The 19,079-nt window shown below is 42.4% G+C and overlaps 1 protein-coding gene across 1 annotated transcript in view; it reads left to right on the top strand.

Annotated features, from left to right (window-relative positions):
- CRACR2B (calcium release activated channel regulator 2B) overlaps window positions 1-18,484 on the top strand; it is a 78,250-nt gene extending 59,766 nt beyond the window's left edge. Inside the window, 6 exon segments of the mRNA XM_054970187.1 lie at window positions 4,194-4,329; window positions 7,647-7,728; window positions 12,395-12,509; window positions 14,612-14,719; window positions 15,900-15,976; window positions 18,102-18,484. Coding sequence (XP_054826162.1) covers window positions 4,194-4,329; window positions 7,647-7,728; window positions 12,395-12,509; window positions 14,612-14,719; window positions 15,900-15,976; window positions 18,102-18,186 — 603 coding nt within the window. The 3' untranslated portion in view covers window positions 18,187-18,484.
- Window positions 18,485-19,079: the final 595 nt, after the last annotated feature.

Raw genomic sequence — 19,079 nt, 5'->3', positions numbered from 1 at the left:
CCCAGGAAACCCCTACTAGATACAGTTAGAACCACCAGTTGACGTTGGCCCAGTGTACAAGGGGTTGGCCATCAGAACTGCCTATCAGAGTTTGCAGGGAAGAGATCGGAGTGCCCGTGACTACAGAACACCACCTCCCCCCTCCCTCCCTCGGGTGTCTTCTCCCAACTTGTAACCGCTTTGCAGCTCCATGGTTGGAAGGAAGACCTGCCGATCAAGGTAAGCTGGGCTTCCATTCGGTTTTCCAGGGTGACAAAAGGAGCGCAGACAGAGTTCAGGCATTCCCCTGGCTCCGTTTCCAGGGGAATTGACTGATGGTGCCTGACTGTCTGGCTTCCCAAACCGCAGCCAAATGCACTGAACCAGGCTTCTTCCTAACGCTGGTTCATTGGCCGTGGACAATCACGATCTCCCAGATCGCGATCGCCAATTTAATGGGTTTTTGAAGTTCGTAATGCGGTTCGTGCCCATGTCTACTTGGGAGACACAGAGCTGGTTGAAGTCCTAGTGGAGATCAAGGGGAAAAGAAGCAAGCTATGCAGTCTTCTTCCAAAAAGACAACAATAGGTTAGGCCAAAGTTCCTTTCATACTACCAGAGGATGTTTCCAACAGAGACTGCAGAGATTCAAGCTCCCACAAGCTGGTCTGGAACAGATCCTGATTCACCTCCAAGCCCACCTCTGTATATCAGGGCCCCTTGGCCAACAAGACCAGAAAGAAGCCCTTTAATTGCTGATGCTAATTCCAGGCCTTTCTGCCCATTTGGTTTTCCTCCACTCAGGGCAAGTGGTGTGCCAGACTATCAGTCAGGGGTAGGTCATAGATGTCTGCTGCCCCTTAAGGAACCTGGAACAGTGACAGCTTATGCTCCAAGCCATCAGTCACCCTCTGAAAATCCAAGCCATGGAACTCATACTGGAGAAGGAGTAGATCCTAGAAAAACTTATTTGTCATGCCCAAGAAAAATGGCAATTGGAAGGCAATTCTGGACCTAAAACACCTTAACAGACTTGTGAGGAGAAAGAGATTTTGTGTTGAGACCTTCTAATCCATAGGGCAGGGTCTCCAGACAGAGGTGCTTTTTAACCTGCATAGACCTCCAAGATGTTTGCTTACACATTCTGTCACACATTTTCAATGTCACAGCAACCATCATAGATCATCCCAACAGCCTGCAACATTCTTCTAAAGGGCCCTCTATTTCATTCCAATCTGGGTTGATTCTGCCTCTCCACATAGAAATTGAAAGGAGAGCCCTAGAGCCACATGGCAACTTTAAAAAGTCATTAAGATGATCTTGGCATTTAGGAGACTTTCTTCTCACAAAAGCTTTTAAGGTAGTCTTTCTCATAGTCATAACTTCAGCCAGGAGGATTTCAGAACTTGCTGCCCTTTCAACCAGAGATAAGCTGTGTTCCTTTCAGGAGGATTTGGTGACCTTGCACAGTGACCCCCTTCTTCATACCAGATGTTAACTATTTGTTCCACAGGGACCAGGACATCCATCTTCTTTCATTTTATCCTCATTCCAGCTATCCTAAGGAATATAGCTAGCATAAATGAGATGTTTGGAGGGTCCTCCACATCTACATTTAAGAGAACAACAGCCTTCAAATCTTCAGATGCCTTGTTTGTTTCCTCGTTACCCAACACCAGGGGAAGCAAGTATCATCATCAATCATAGCCAGGCAGATCAAAGCATGCATTTCTCTGGCTTACAACATTCAGCATCTTCTATTGCCATCAAAGGTCATTGCCCATTCTACAAGAGTGGCCTCTATTTCTTCAGCCCTCTCCACCAGTACATCCATTGCAAAAATGTGTAAGGCAGCTACTTGGGCATTGGCCCAAGTACCTTTGTGAGGCACTATAGAAAAGACACATTTGCCTTGGGTGAAGAGGCATTTGACAGAAAAATCCTCCCCAAAGTTGTTCCTCAATAATTCCTCTTTTCCCACATGAGATAATAGAGCTTTTCAGTATCACACATACAAAGATACCTTCCTCTGCTGATGGGGAATGAAATATTAGACTCACTGTGAGAGTTTCTTCTCATCAGTGGATTAGAAGGTATCCTTTCTCACCCTGGTTGGTGGAGCAGGAATTGAAGAGGAAACATCCCAGAGACTAGTCCTTTCGATCCTGTTGTTCAGCCTTTCTGGGCCAAGCTATGAGTGATGAATGACACTTGAACGGCAAGTGAACAGACTCACATGTATTCCTCCCTGTTCATTTGCACTCCACTTGCCTTCCACTTGATCACTATGTGATCACTATGTGATCAAGTGAAGGGCAAGTGGAGCACAAGTGAACAGGAAGGAATGCATGAGAGTCTGTTCACTTGCCGTTCAAGTGTCATTCATCACTTGTAGCTTGGCCCACAGTGTCTCCAGTTACAGATCTCCAAGGAAAAATGTGTGTTAGATCCGTCTTTTTCAGAAGCTTGGCAAGGCATTAATGGGGGGGGGGCATTAAGTGCCTCCTTAGGATAGTGGAAGCCTTTACAAAAAAATTGTATATGCTCTGCTGATGGAGCAAAGAAGAGGCACAACATATACAAGGGATACCTTCCAGTCCACTGAAGAGAAGAAACCCTCACAGTAAGTGCAGTGCTTCAATCTCATGAGATACATTTCTTTAGCTTCTGTGGGCAGGTCTGGAGAGGTAGCATATATACTTTCTAAATAAAATAAAAATTAACTCATGGTTTCAGCATGGTTTTGGATTGCCTACAGCAGCAGACAACAGTCTTAGGTTGCCTAGATAATCCAAAATGGTTGCTGTAGAGGTGAGTGGGGGAAGGGAAAGAATGGGTTGGCATGCAAGATAAGGAAGGAAATGGGAGCAAAACTAGAGTGGACAGAGGGAGTGAGGAAAAATGAAGTAAAGGGGGAGATAGGCTTGCCAGGAGCCTGCTTATGGTGGGAAAACTGCAGTTAAATCCTCTGTCTGTTGATCCTTGGCTGATCTGCTGGAGGCAGCAGGCTGGTGAAATGTGGGGGGTGGCGCAATCTTCATTGCTGCATGATAATGTCGCTTCTGGCATGACCCACAAATGACAGCATTGCACTGGGACTGATTCTTTAGCATTAGGCAAAAAACATAGCAGAGTGTTTGGCAGAGTGTTAAAGGGTCAGCCCAAGCAAGTCGCTATCCTCTCCAGATCATGCCAGAAGTGATATCATCAGACATAGATGAAAACTGTGCACCCCTCTCCAGTAGGTTCCCCCCACTTCCCCACTTCGCACAAGTTGCACTGGGGAGGGAAAGAAGGAAGCAGCCAGGGATGGAGGAGAACTTGCAGGGTCTATGAGGGACAGGGAAGCCCGAGATACCATGGAAAGCACAAGTGGCTGGGGAGGGGGATGAGATTTCTAATCCTGTGTGAGTTCTCATAGGTCTCCAGCTTGCATTTCCAAATCCTGAAGAGGTATTTCATTGAAATTTTGATAAAAATAGCAAGTTCTTCTGCAGAAAGGGTTGGGGGTTTTTTTGGACATCCATCCTGAACCAATTTTGCTAATGCTGTAAAGTAGTTGAATGTTTCTTGAGTTGATGTAAAATGTCTGAAAACATACACCTTACACTACCTGCCCGAGTGTATTTTGAACATTACTTTGCAACATACTGATGGTGGGTGGGCAGGCAATTTTTGCATTTTCAGAAATTCAACAGGCTAAAACATCATGTGAGCATGAAATATCATCACAAAATCTGCAGAATTAACTGATCACTAGTAGGTGACTCAATATTTTTAAAAATTAGTGGATCTATTTTTTGGACTATTTTGGACAATTTTTCCCTTCTCAAATTATACCCAGGGAGAGATGGGGGGGGCAAACACTTCACTATAGGGAGAGGCAACATTTCACCATAGGGAGAAGTGAATGCCTGGAAAAAGTGACCCCACCTTTGCTTGAACACAGAATGTTCACCAGCTGCTGGTTGATGTGACCTGATGGCCCACTTCTGATCTTTCCCCAGGTACTTTCCAAGGTGAGGAGGAATAACAACATCTGAACATGGCCTCAGCCCAAGCCACTGATCCTGCTAACTTAAGCATCAGTGTATATTTATTCACATTAGTGTTTCCATTGATTTTTACCTAACTAGCTTTTAAAATGCAACCTATATCTTGGTTTTATACATTCTTTTTCCTTCTCCTTCCACTGATGACTGCTGCTGATTACAGGTGCATGAAACCAGCGGCTTTTCTCTTGAACGTGTCTTCAAAGTTGTGTTTCTTGGTAACTCTGGAGTTGGCAAGAGCTCCTTTATCCATCGTTTCTGCTACAACAGATTTCTAGCTAACATCAACACAACCATTGGTAACTGGAATTTCTGGAAATAGTTAATGTTTTGTTTGGTAGCAAGAGTTACCCAGTCAGAAGTGGTTTCCCCAATTAATTAATCAGCAGGCGATCAAATTGTCGAAAAGATAGAAATTACATTTTATTGTGGTAGATTCCATTCACAGCAGTATCTTGGAGTAGAAAGAAAGAGTCCTAAAGAATCAGTTCCACTATTGCCATGGCCACCTTGTGTTGCATTGAGGCTGGATGTGGGTGTGTGGATAAAACCTTCATGGCAGGAGTTCTGAAAAATACATCCTTCCCCTCTGGAAGGACACAAAGCAAGAAGGGAGAATCTCCCAAAGGAAACAGAGAGAGAGAGAGAGGAGGAGGAGTCAGGAGGCGTTCCCACCTTAGACAAAGAGAAGCAGCTTACTTATCTTTTTTTTAATATATATATATATATATTTATTTTTTAATTACTAGTACTACAAAAAGGAAAAAGTGGGAACAGGGAGAAGGGGAAGAAACAGCACATAACAACACAAACACTACATCTACAAGTAATGCATTCCCTTCATACTGCAATTATTTAACATTAAAACTTTGTAAAATGCTGTTAGATTGGTAGATCTTATAAAATACAAACTCCAATCAGGATTAGGTCTTCTTCCCCCCTCTGGGTCTCGGTCGCAATTCTCTCTGAACAGCTACAGTCACTGTGCTCATTCCCTCCTCCCCTCCCCCTTCAGGCTTGAAATCCTCTTCTTCTTGCTGAAAATCTTGGTGTAAGTACCTTAGCTGATCTTCTGATGTTATCTTGTGAGCTTGATCTTTGTAGCTGAACCAAATACCTTCTGGAAATAACCATTTGTACTTTATTTCACGTTTCCTCAGAAGAGCTGCAAACCTTTTATATTTAAGTCTTCTTTTCCGAGCTAAAAATGGAATGTCCTTCAATATCTTGACCTTATTGCCCAAAAAGTCCCAAGTCCACATTATATGAATTATAGAGGATGGTGTCCTGGATCTTCTTAGATGAAAAGTCAATAATAATTTCGCGAGGCAGCTGACGCTTCGTTGCATATTTTGAAGAAGCCTGACGGACTTTCAAAATGGCGCTTTTTAACTCTTCTTTAGTTGCCTTCGCGGGTATCGCCAAAAGTTCCGACACCAGATCCTTTAAATTCCCATTTTCCTCCTCCTTCACATTCTGGAGACGCAATATTGTCTGAGCACAATCCACTTGCAACCCGATCAGTTAGTTCTCCAACAGCTTTAGGTCTTTGTTTGTTGCCCTCATGAGTGCTGCGTTTTCCCGAGCAGACTTTTCCGCTCCCCCCCCGCTACTTCCTTAATGGTTTTCACTTCACTATCGATTAAGCCAACCCTTTGATCAGTTTCGTTTAACTTGTCAACAAAGGGCTTTATGGCTTCGATGATCGACCGCTTTACTAGCTCCTCCAGAGACTCTCCTTTCCCCTGCAAAGCAGCCAAGATAGATTTGCCCATAGCGGGGCTCTGCTTTTTCGTCGCCATCTTAGGGAGGGGGATCCGCCAGCCAAGTTTCGATACTCAGTGAGGGGGAAGAAATCCAAGCCTTCTTAGCTTCAAATCCCACCAATCCTTCGCATACGCTTGTAGTAACAGAAGGGATTCACTACTTACAGGTTTTCACCTTAGATCTGCTTTTTGCCGTTCTCCATGGCCTGGCAGCGCGTGAAGTGCTGCACAAGTCTGCTGGCCTCCATAGGAGCAAACGGGCAAATTACCCCCCGCATCGACTTCGGGGGGTTCTTCCCGTCGCGCTCTAAACCCTGACACCCTCACTGGGAGTCTTGGGGGCTAACCTTTGCAGGTCAGCCGCCCGGTCAGGCTGCTCGGGCGCTTCCTCCCGGACCTGCGGAGAGGAGCGTCCGACATGGCCGAGAAAACGAAAACGAATCGAGAAACAGCTTACTTATCAAGAGAGTAACACATACACCGAGAGAGAGCGCCCCTCAGTGTCCAAGGTATGCTGAGTTGCCTATTCCATCACAACTGAGGACAAGTCAAATTGTGTTGAGTAGTCAGCCCTCTGGTAAAAGACAATGGGTGGTTCCACACTACAATCTTGGTATTGCTGAAGGATTCCTTTTCCATATTTAGCAGCAAACAAAACTTAAACAATGGTTCCAAACTATAATACCGTGTGATGTGTGTAAAGGGCTATCAAGTCATGTGGCTTCACTTATGACAACCCTGAAGGGTTTTCAAGGCAAGAGATTTCAGAGGTGGTTTACCATTGCCTGCTTCTGCATAGCAACCCTGGACTTCCTTGGTGGTCTCCCACACAAGTACTGACCAGGGTCAACCCTGCTTACTTTCCAAGATCTGTAGAGATTGGGCTGCCGTAGGCCATCCAGCATAGGCAAGCTTGTCAGATCCTCTGCAGTAGTGGGGGATCCCTTTCCTCTGCCAGCCTCTTCACCCTGCCACTGCTCATCTGGCTGGTGTGTGTGTGGGGTAAGCCTGAAGCATGTGTGCAAATCACATGCTTCCACAGTGCTGGAAAATGTTATCATTTCCAGCATGATGTGAAGTGCCAGGTCATGCTGTGGGCAAATTTTCTAAAAAAAAAAAATTGGGGGTGTTTTTTAGATAGTCAACCCCTGATGTGATCTAGCGTTTGTGTCATGCTGAGAAATAATGTCATTTTCCAGTGACACAGGAACATGCATGTTCTTCGCACGTGCACAGGGAGAGTACCTCCCCCCCCCCCCCCATTTTGGCCCCACAGGACCTGGCAACTCTAAGGTTAGAGCAATATAGTGCTAAACAACCTGTAAAAATGTGTCCCTACAGGCAAAACTCTACTATGTGTCTGTTCAAATACACCCCCTTCAGTAAATGATGTTCTTCTCCCTACAATTTTCCTTTTTGTTTTTGTACTCTAAGCTCTTGAAGAGTTCATGAACTGATAGTTAACTATTGATCTTTGCTGTCTGTAATGTGAAAAATAGTATCTTATATTTTTACAATCCATTTGTAAAACATTGAAACTTTTGGGGAAGAAGAGTAGAGGGATTGCAGCTGTTGAGTGGGAAGCATTATGAAAAAGGTAGATTTTGCTGCAAGCCCTGCAAACCCCATGGAACCGTTTTCTTCATGTGCTCATTCCTGAAGGCGAATAAATATATCTGTCCATAACACGGGGGGCGGGGGGGATGCAGCATCTTCTGGCATTTTTATGTACGTTTGTACGGGCACAAGCAAGATGTTAGCCTAGGGCTTCCAAATCAAAAGGCAACTCACTGTCCCTTGGACATTGTGATCCTTGCCTAGGCTCACTGGGTTTATTGTTTCTTCTCTAGGCATTGACTACCAGGTGAAGAGTTTGATGGTTGATAACACACAGGTGGTTTTACAGTTGTGGGATACAGCTGGACAGGAGAGGTAAGATGTTCTGCCATGTGGATATTGCTGTGTTCTGAAAGTGTCTAATGGTACTGAAGATAAAAAAAAATAGATGAGAATGGTAGTCCAAAATATCAGATGCCATTTGTAGCCTTTCAGGCTACAAAGAGACTACTGTATCCCTGCAAATGCCTGTCGTTTTTTCACACAGAAGATTCTTAACTAGCATTGGACACTTCACGCATTACATTTTCAGGTGTACGCTTTTAAGATCAGCTCTATAAATTGCAGAGGAATACATATAACAAAACAGTACTTTTTAAAAAGAAAAGCTGCTTCCAACGATGGCTATTTGCAGTAGAGAAGGGTACCAAAGCTTTTCCTTACCATCTATTTTTTTTGCTCTAAGTCTAGTCCCAGGTTTTGTTTTGTTTTTAATGACACAGGATTGCAGATGTGCATTTAGCCTCATAAATGTGCATACAAGTTTTGGGGTGTTTTTATGCTCATTTCTGTGTAATGTATAATTCTACTATACACCTAAACATATAAAGTGTGAATGTGAAAAGCATGTGTATGCAAATTTATATGTCCTATAGGAATACTCATTCCAGAACTGTGTCTGGCTGCAAATAATTCGTGATTATTTATTTATTTATTTGCTTATCGTGCTGCAATGAACAGCACAAAATTTGCTTGGAAAAAAATCGGCAGTCATATTCATAGAGTGTTTGTGTCTGTCATCCTCTGTTCCACCACATTGTAGTAGTAACAATAGTCTTGTTTGCTGTCTAGCAGTCTCCCAGTACAGACTCTCCTTGGCCATTCAAGGCCTTCTATGCTGCCAGAATGACAGGATCTTTAACAACTTAACGCTCTCTAGTTGAGCTAATTAAAATGTTCTAAAAAGAACATACTACAATCTTTCGAGAGCAATAGCATTTCAGGAAATAGATCACATCCTGCAAGTGAGGGGAAAGCTACGTGTAAGAGGATGATTCTGGCTCAGATTCGCAGCTTCTACTTGTCTTTTTCTACTTATTGCTTCTTAACTCCAAGTCCTTAACAAGTTGCATTTCCTGCTGTGAGGTTCCAGACACTGGTTGGGAAGAAGAATCCTATAAGTCTGTTGGGGCGGGAGAGAGGTAGATATGAAGGTGGTTTGCAATTGCATAGCAATAACTAGGAAAGCAAACGAGCACACACATGCATTTCGCTCTTCTTTGTACAATACTACCATTGCTAAAGTGGCATTACTTTTTTAAAAATAAAATCTGTCAAATTTAGTCTTCTCATGGGTTGAAGCCATCATGAGGACCACAGAAGTACTGCACACCTTCCCAGCTCCCCCTCCATCAATCCTCTTCAAACCTAGGAAAGTTTATTCCTTGTCTTATGGGTACCACATGGAGGAATGGGTCAGGAGGCTGCAGCAGGACAAGGATGAAATTGTTCCATCCACAGGTTTTCTCATTCAAGAGTCAGGAGGGAGTAATTTTGCCATCTTTTTCTTCCCTCACTGCATCGTCCCCATGTACATGACCATCACGTTATTCAGGTCCTGCAGCCCTGAAAACAAATTTTTCTGAAGTCAGAAGGGACTGCTACATGGAAGAAAAAGACAGGAAGTTCTTTTTTTTAAAATAGATTTTATTGGATGAGGTGATATAAAATAGTTGGTTAATACATACAACTTATCCAAATTTAACCTTTCTAAATATATAACCCCACCCCTCCCCTCCCCCTTTTCTCTATTGACTTCCAACAACACTCAAACCCCCTGTTTATTCATAGAGATTATTCTTTCACTATAATACAATTATTTTATGTTACCCATGGTAGAGATCTTATATATATTCCCTTCGTTAAAATCTTACTAAATAAAATTTAAAATCCCTCCAAAGACCACAATTGTCCGTTAACATCGCATTTCTTTTCCAAATGTTTATTAAACTTCTTCCAGAAAAAATTCTGGATCTTGCTCTTTCAGATTTCTAGTTAATTTGTCCATTTCGGCCATGTACAGCAGCTTCCTTGTCCATTCTTCAATATTCGGTACTTCTTCTTTTTTCCAGTATTGAGCATATAAAATTCTTGCTGCTACTATCATATAATACAACAATATCTTATCATTTCTATTAGCATCTTCTAAATGTAAAGATAGTAATAACATTTCTGGATTTTTAGCAACATTGTATTGTAATATCAAAGACATTTCAGCACATATTCTAGACCAGAAGTCTCTAGCCTTTTGGCAAGTCCACCACATATGAAATAGAGAACCTTCATGCTCCTTACATTTCCATCATTTATTTGATAACTGTTTGTTAGCTATGGCTAATTTTTTCGGTGTTAAGTACCATCTATACAGCATTTTATAACCGTTCTCTTTAATACTGGTACAAGTTGATATTTTTAAAGTATTTTTCCATAGTTGTTCCAATGCTTTCATCGCTATTTCCTTATTGCAATTTATGGCCCACTTTACCATTTGCACCTTGACTGTTTCATCTTCTGTAAACCACTTCAATAACAACTTATACGTTTTAGATATTGCTTTACTATTATCCCCCAATAATAGTTCCTCTAGTTCTGAATTTTTAATTCTAAAACCATTCTTTCTATGTTCTGAATCAAATAAATCTTTAATTTGTCTATATTGTAACCAACCATATTTAAATGGCAACTCCTCATTTCGCTTAAGTTTCAACCCATCGTTTTCTAATACTGTTAATTCTTTGAGGGTAAGCCATTCCTTTCCCTGATATTCCATATTTGGGTTGATTACTTCAGCTGGAACAATCCAAAGTGGTTTCTTTAGCTCTATACATTTCTTGTACTTAAGCCAGGTTGACAGTAGATTCCTTCTCAGGTAGTGGTGCTGAAACATTGCATCCATATTATGCTTCCCGTACCACATATATGCGTGCCATCCAAATAATTTATTATGTCCTTCCAATGTTAATAACTTATGATTGGTCAAAGACACCCATTCTTTTAGCCACACCAAACATATCGCTTCATGGTAAAGTCTTAGATCAGGTAACTGAATTCCTCCTCTTTCCTTAGCATCACAAAGAACTTTCATCTTGACTCTTGGTTTCTTTCCTGCCCAGACAAATTCTGATATCTTCCTCTGCCATTTTTCAAATTGTTTCTTATCTTTCACAATTGGAATTGTTTGCATTAAAAACATCACTCTGGGCAGTACATTCATTTTAATTGTGGCAATTCGACCTAACCACGACAAATTTAATTTATTCCATTTTATCATGTCTCTTTCAATTTGAGTCCAGAGCTTTTCATAGTTATTCTTAAACAAGTCTATATTCTTAGCTGTCAGCTCTATCCTCAAATATTTAGTTCTGTGTACCACTTCGCAGTTTGTTAATTCACTTAATTCTTGTTGTTTCTTCTTAGTCATATTTTTGGTTATTATTTTTGACTTCTTTTTGTTTATGTAGAAACCCGCCAAATCTCCAAACTCCTTTATTTTGTCCAGCAGTCTTGGCAAGGTTTGTAGAGGGTCTTCCACTATAAACATCACATCGTCTGCAAATACTCTCAATTTATAGGAGGATCCTTTTATTTTTATTCCTTTTATACTATCATCTTCTCTAATACTCCTCAGTAATACTTCTAAGACCATCACAAACAAAAGCGGCGATAGTGGACATCCTTGTCTGGTTCCTTTCCTTATTTCCAACTTCTCTGTCAGGTCGTCATTAACACATTAAGACAGGAAGTTCTGATGGTCAACACCTGCTGACAGATCACGGGATTCAATCTATTGACATGCTCCATTTCTTCCTGAAGTATTTGTTCTGGAGACCATTCAAAAGTCAGTGTAGTAGTTTAAGTGTCAGATTAGGATCTGGGTTCAAATCCATACTTAGTCATGAAGCCCACTTCCACTTATTTTCTGAATTGTCACAATCCCAGCTAGTTTCAGAGCATTTAAAGGGGATGGTAGTACATATATAACCACAAACACAATGGGGAACCCCAGCTTGTGTGTAGAACAACAGGGGATGGGGCATGGGACTGACTGCTAGAAAATATATATGCAGTAGGTGTATGTTTTGATGCTATCTACAGAAATACCGATCTCACTGATGGGTCATCAAGTGTTCTCTGAACCAGGTGTGTATTAACCAAGGAGAATAATAATGTTATGAATGAGAACTACCAAATGTCAAATACATAAACATGATTTCAAATGTACCTTCTCTTTAAAATATCTCCCATGCCCAATTTTCTCTAAAACAGAGTAATCTTCCTGTAAAATGAATGAGGCCCCTTCTCTTAGGTGTACCTCTGCCACTTTCCCCAGTTTTAAAGGTTCTTTAAGGTTTTTTTCTCCCAATTACAGCAATGAGGTGTGTGCTGAAACAGTGCTGTTCCTTGTGACAGTTACAGGTAATCCATATTGAGCAGCAAGAAAAGTGCAGGATAGCTTTACTGGAGAAACAGTTATCTGCATGCCCTGTAATTGCTTGTTGCACTGATCTGTTATTCTCTTAAACTCCTCCTAAGGAAATGCTATGTTAATCTTCCAGAGCTCCTGTCTCCAATTTTCACATCTGTGAGTGGAGATGGTTGTCTGTTTCAAGAAATATATGTTGTTAGCAATACAAAGGCTCTAGAGAAGGAGGACTGTAAATACACGAATCAATCAACACTCTTGGATTTGGTTTCACAATAGGTTCCGAAGTATCACGAAGCAGTATTTCCGAAATGTGGATGGCATCCTGGTTATGTATGACATTACTGCAGAGTGCTCTTTCATGGCAGTCCGAAACTGGATGATGTGCGTCCAGGTTAGAACAAATTGGACATAGATTTGCTAGTCTTTGGGAAAGCATCCTGTCAAAATGTCTAATTCTCACTCTGGCCCTATATGTGGATATTTAATTCCAGAGACTGGAGACATAGATAGACAACTTTTCTACAAACCAGAGAAAAACCCCAGGTTTACAGAAGAATCTGAAATCTAACCCGCCCCTCCCAATAATAGAAGCAGAGCCTGCAGATTTATGAAACAAATGCAATTTATGTCAGCTTCTAGGCAACCACACAGTATTGTCAGCCTTCCAACCTTGATTTCTGTCATTAAAAGGCAGGAGGAGGGGCAGCGCCATTCCAGGGCTGTTTTGGCCATGACTCATGGGCCAGGCCTGGCAGCAACCACCAGAAGACTTCCTACCACCTGATTTGCATGACTTACCCAGTCCTTGTTGCTTGTAACTGTTCAACAGCAGCTACCCAAAGGAAGCCAGTGTGATGTAGTGGTTAATGTTTTAAACTAGGATCTGAGAGACCCAAGTTCAAATCCTTATTCTGCTATGGTAGCAAATTTGGGTGACTCTGGAGTCGGATCACATTCTCCTCTTACTATTTCACATGATTGTTGAGGGGAAAGGAAAATGCTGTAACCCACCCATTGGGGAGACAGGTGCTTTGTGACCCCATTGGGGAGAAAGGTGGAGTATAAGTGAGGTAAATAATAAACACAGCCGAAGATGAGGGAGCAGATAAGGGGTGGGTGGGTGGGAAGGAGAGAAGGAAGCAAGAAAAGGGGGGAGGCTATAGGGGCTTTGAGGGAAGGGAAAATGGAAATTGTGGGGAGGGGGAAATGAGAGGCCCCCCCACAAGTCCTTATGAGTCCCCTGCTTGTCCTTTAATATTGTGGAACTTTTAAATAATGTCTGTTTGCGGGAGAGTAGGTTGCCCTCCAGAAATCCAGGGGAAGAAAGTGTAGTTGTTATGACCTGTATTTTCTTTGGGGTAGATTTTTCTTTTAATCTTCCCCTTACACCCTCTAGGTAGTTTGCTGCCACCAGGAATATATTATTCCAAAATATTTTATTCAAATTTCCCCTTTGGTAACGTGTTTAAGCGTCAGGCTCCTTCGTGGTTCTATGTGGCCCTGAGGATATGAATGGGATATAGCAATGACAGCTACACTGGGATATAACAAAACAAAATAAATATTTATTTTTCAAGAAGCGTATTGGTTTCATAAAAGTAGTTCTTAAAGTTACTTCCTATAAACTCATTCACACAGATCTCTTCTAAGGCTTCACACACAGTTAGCCTCCTTCACTAGACTCAATAGTTCTCTCACAAATACTTCAAATATAGGCAGCACACAGCTAGCCTCTCTTTCCCTGACTCTCATTCACAGAAATATGAAACCTGCTCAGGCAGCACACAGCTGGCCTCTCTTTCCCTGACTGAGTGTCCTTTCACAAACATGCTCAGTTCAGGTTCCACACAGGTTCTATTTCTCTCATGAATACTTCAACATATTCAGGCAGCACACAGCTAGCCTGCTTTCTTCTGACTGAAACCTTTCTCCCTGCACTGTCAGTCTAAACTGCATTCACTCCGCCCACACTCTCAGTCATCAACCAATCACATCACTCACTCTTCCCTCTCTCACCCCCACTCTTCACCTAGCTCAGACCAAGCATTTAAAGACACATGCACATATTTACTTGGAATCATTACAGTAGTCTTTTACAGCAGTTGTACATTGCATAAGGAGAGTTATTTTTTTTTCTACCTAGCAATGAGACAGCAAACCTGTGCTGGTAAAAGTCGGAAGTTTCATAAGGTTATGGGATGAGGGGATGGGGCACACAGAACCCTATAAAGAGCCTATTAGCTTTGCTGGAGTGAGACCCAGGAGGAATCCTTGATAGCTTCTGTCATGATTGTAGGGAGAGAAAGGGTAGAAGGAAAGGCCGGTGGAGAAATTGCCTTTTTCCCAGCGGAGGCCTTCACTGGCAGATGAGCTCCTGTGAACTGGTGATGTATCTTACATAAACAGAGTTTGGGGCAGCACTAGGAAGTTATCCTCTCAGTCACAAGCATGGCATTTAGAAAAAAATATTTTGTTACTGCTTTTGTTCTATAGGATCGGATTGAAGATGGTGCAGTGGTATTTCTGCTTGGAAACAAAATGGATGCAGCAGACAAGAAGTCACCAAATGTGTTCAGGTCTGAGGGGGAAAAGCTAGCGAAGGTGTGGTTCCTGCATCCTGCTCTGCTGGCACAAATCTTTCCCCCCCCCCACCGCCCCCCCATGAAGTTCATAGCCTCTCTCATGCTAGCACCACTGTTTAGTAACAGCAAGAGAACTCTTCTGTCTATGGAAGTGCTTCCAAGCGCTTCTGCAACCACTGAAGTGCACTGAAACTGGTGACGTAAGATTTATTTTGGAAAGTTTAATTCTTGTACAGCAGGTCTAAGAGTACCATGGAAGCCAGTGCTGCTGCAATCAAAGGTACTTTAGAATAAACATGTAGGTAGGACTGGGGTGGCAATGTGTGGGAAATAATCACAAACCATCATGATTGCTTCCTATGAGCATACTGGAACAGCATGAAAAATCACCTATGTGGTAGCGTGTGGATTGGCTTAGTGTCCCAGTAAGTGCTGGAGATTGGGGTTTCCCCCCTGTATTCAGCTGCAGAGCTGCTTTGGTCTTTGCAAATGGTCTCACTGAAAATAATTGTATAGGAATGAATCTTGAATCACATAATTGAAGTGTGGGCTAATTAAGTATAAGCTACTCTCCCAGTGGGGCCAATTCAATATTTGATGTGCCAAAATCCAGTGAATAACATGGGTCACAATGTGGAGGGGTCAGATACCATCTCCTGAACTATGTTTTCTGTGTGCACACTTGTACTCAAACATACTCAGTTTCTTTGTATGGCAAATATCCCTGACTAGCCTCCCAACCTCCAAATATTTTATTAATGTTATACTCTGGGTGGTAAATCCATGTTGTCACTGAATGTTTGCTCAAAAGGGGGCTGCAACCAACACTGACTCCCTGGCAGATCTGACTTGTATGACACATGCAGTGTGTATTTCTTACTGCCTTTATACCTTAAAAAAAAGAAGTGCATACTTTAAACTCCTTAGGCATGCACCTAAAATAATCTGTGAAGTAATCCTAATAGTAAAGTTTCCTTAGCCATTTTTCCTTCACTGTTGGGTGATCTCATTGGCACCTCATAGGGAATTAGTGCATTTAGCATTTGGTAAAGCAAAGCATCTTCAGCATTTATGAAGGTTAATTAAGAAAAGAATCCCTTGCATGCTTTACATTTATAGGTGATGTGTTATTCTCATAGAGGGCTGGGTGAAGTGAATTGGGAATATTGGTTGAGGTTACCTTTTGCTCTCCTTGGCAGGAATACCAGGTTGTCTTCTATGAGTGCAGTGCAATGACTGGCTATAACATTCTGGAATCTATGCTGCATATGGCCAGGTGGGTGCAAACTCCTCCCAGGGCTGGGAAAGTGATTGGGTTGTGAATTGGCACTCTGCTGGTTCGAATCCCACTACTGCCATGAGGTGGTCTTGGGTAAGCCACTCCTCTCAGCCCCAGCTCCCCAGCTTTATTGTGGGAATAATAATAACACTGACTTTGTTCATTGCTTTGAATGGGGCACTAATCTGTCCAGAAGAATGGTATATAAGCACAGTTATTATTTTCTGTTTTGCTCTTGTAACTGCAGCAAACTTGCTAAAATCTAGCATGGATCTAGGCTAGTAATTAACATTTGGATGCCAGATGACGAGAAATGAGAGCATTGTGATGATCCCTACAGATCAAAATAAGTGAGAGTGATCCCCCCCTTTAAAAAAATTATTAGTGAAAAACATAAAAAAGCAAACAAAAAAAACAGCGCTGGCTACAAAAACACTATTAGCAAATAGGCAGGGCTTTTTTTCTGGGAAAAGAGGTGGTGGAACTCAGTGGTGGAACTCAGGACCACACAATGACGTCACTTTGGGTCAGCTGGAACAAGGGGGGAGTTTTTTTAAAGTTTAAATGACCCTCGGCGAAAATGGTTACATGGCCGGTGTGGCGGCGCGAAGGGCAATCTAAACTTCCCTCTGTCTGGAGATCAGGGGGCGAGGCCACCAGCCATGTGACCATTTTCAAGAAGTGCCGGAACTCCGTTCCACTGCGTTCCCGCTGAAAAAAAGCCCTGAACATATCGCATATAGAAGGCATCTGTGCATGGACTTATACTTAGATATTTGGAAATCTTTTCTAGATACCTATGGAGATCAGTTTGCTTCTGTAAAGGTTCAGAGGAGTTAGCTGTGTTAGTCTGTAGTAGCAAAATCAAAAAGAGTCCAGTAGCACCTCCAAGACCAACCAATTCCACTGCAGCACAAGCCTTCGAGAATCACAGCTCTCCCCGCCAGATGCTTCTGACGAAGAGAACTGTGATCCTCGAAAGCCCACGCCAGGTGCCACTGAACTCCCCTTGATCTTGCTTCTGTAAAGGAAATCAGTTACCTGTGATAATGAGATAACCGTTCATAGTCCCTATTCAGTCCCAGCTTGACAGAGTCAAATTTACATATGAATTCCAATTCAGCAGCTTCCTGTTGGATTTTGTTTTTGAAAGGTTTCTGTTGAACTACAGTGACCTTTAAGTCTTTGATGGAATGTCCTGGTAGATTGAAGTGTTCTCCCACTGGTTTCTGGACGTTGCCATTTCTAATGTCAGATTTGTGTCCATTTATTCTTTTGCGTAGAGGTTGGCTGGTTTGTCCAATGTACAGAGCAGATGGACATTGTTGGCACATGAGGGCATATATCAGATTGGAGGATGAGCAGCTGTAAGAGCCAGAGACAGTGTAGTTGATGTCATTGGGTCCTGTAATTGTATTCCCTGGGTAGATATAGGGGCAGAGCTGGCATCTGGGTCTGTTTCAGGGCCTGGTACCTGTGCTGGTGACTCTGCTAGCTGATTCATGATTGTAAGTGAGAAGTTGTTTAAGATTGGGGGGCTGTCTGTAGGCAAAGAAAGGTCTTCCACCCAGGGCTTCTGAGAGAGAGGTATCATTTTCCAGGATGGTTCCCAGCTCAAACCCATCCAACGTATCATCAGTGAGCTGCAACCCATCCTGGACGCATGTAGGGGCAGCAACAGACCTGATGCTGCCCCCAGCCTCGGGCGCCAGAAACCCTGGCGCCGCCCCTGCTCATAAGGCCACATGCTAGCAACCCAGGTGGCTGGTGCCAGCCTCCATCAAGCTTTGTCCTTGAAGGCTGTTTCAGGTTTGCTCCTGTGGTTCAAGGCCTCTTATCTGGCCAGAATAGACAGTGCTGACCAGCCCCAGTCTCCTAAAAGAAAGAAAAGTCTTAAAAGCCTAACCCAAGATATTTTAACTTAAAATGAAATGAATTGTATAAATGAATTTCACTACAATGGCTATAAGCGGCTTCTTAGCACAATACCACCTTTTTGTTGTGTGTAAATTGAATAACATGTTTTTCCTCCCCAGTTAACTGACTTACCAGAACTTGACCATGTTTTTGTTTTTTTAAAAAATCTTAGTCTTCCCCTTCCCTTCTGATGTACTTATTCCAGACTGCTGACAGCACACGAGGACAGGCAGAGAGAACAGGCCTGGCACCTGGAGGAGTTCAGCAAGAGAAAGGGATGCTGTTGGTAACAGAATGTTGGCAGACCTTCAGAAATATATTGGAAGAGACCCTAAAAGAGAGTTAGAGTGGATTCCTTCCACACAAGTTAAGAACCACTGGTATTGGCAGTATTGGAACTGGAAGAAGACTTATGATCCTCCTCTGCAACATAAGCGAATGTTGCATTAAAGTGTCATGTCATTCATAGTTGTAAATGGCCCAAGCTGTCTCTACATTGTTTCATGTTAATAGCTCAGGGAGGTAGCAGCGTCAGTTTCTCTGTAAAATTGTAAACTTTTTCTTTTTGGAAGGTCTCAAAAAGATACTTCAAAGTATCAAGAAACCATGATCTATAAATAACTGCATTTGATTAATAATAAAGAGATTACTTGAACAAACCCTTGAAGTACCAGTTTCATTGCATGAAGTTGCTTTAGAGTATACTACTGGTGTAGCTAACCTAGTTTTGATTACTCTGATTGGCAGCACTCCCCAAAGACTCAGACAGAGGCCTTTTGCAGCCTCACTCTCTTTGAACTGGAGACACGAGAAACTTAACCTGGGGCTTCACCACATAGAGCATGTTCTTTGCCACTGGCCTGTGAGCCTTCACCAATAACGCTCCAGAAGTAAGACCACACTTTCAGTATGGAACTGTAGACACCTTGACTATCCTGACAGCATTTATTTCAAGTATTACCTGCTCATTCTTTGGCATGAGTCAGCATTATAGAGAAATGATAAACAGCAAGGGAGAAATGGAATGCATACATAAGAAGTGTGTGGAGTGGAGATTGGCAGTAACATCATTTTTCTTTACTAAATATTCAGAAAGCATAACTGAAGAGGGTTGGCACAACTGAAGGCTATGTTTTCAAAACAATTGGATCCAATGATTTAGCAAAATTAGCTGTTACGGCAC

The sequence above is a fragment of the Eublepharis macularius genome, chromosome 2 (genome assembly GCF_028583425.1).
Source record: "Eublepharis macularius isolate TG4126 chromosome 2, MPM_Emac_v1.0, whole genome shotgun sequence".
Classification (NCBI taxonomy): domain Eukaryota; kingdom Metazoa; phylum Chordata; class Lepidosauria; order Squamata; family Eublepharidae; genus Eublepharis; species Eublepharis macularius.
The sequence above is the reverse complement of the archived record's forward strand: the minus strand, read 5'-3'. Positions and strand labels throughout refer to the sequence as shown.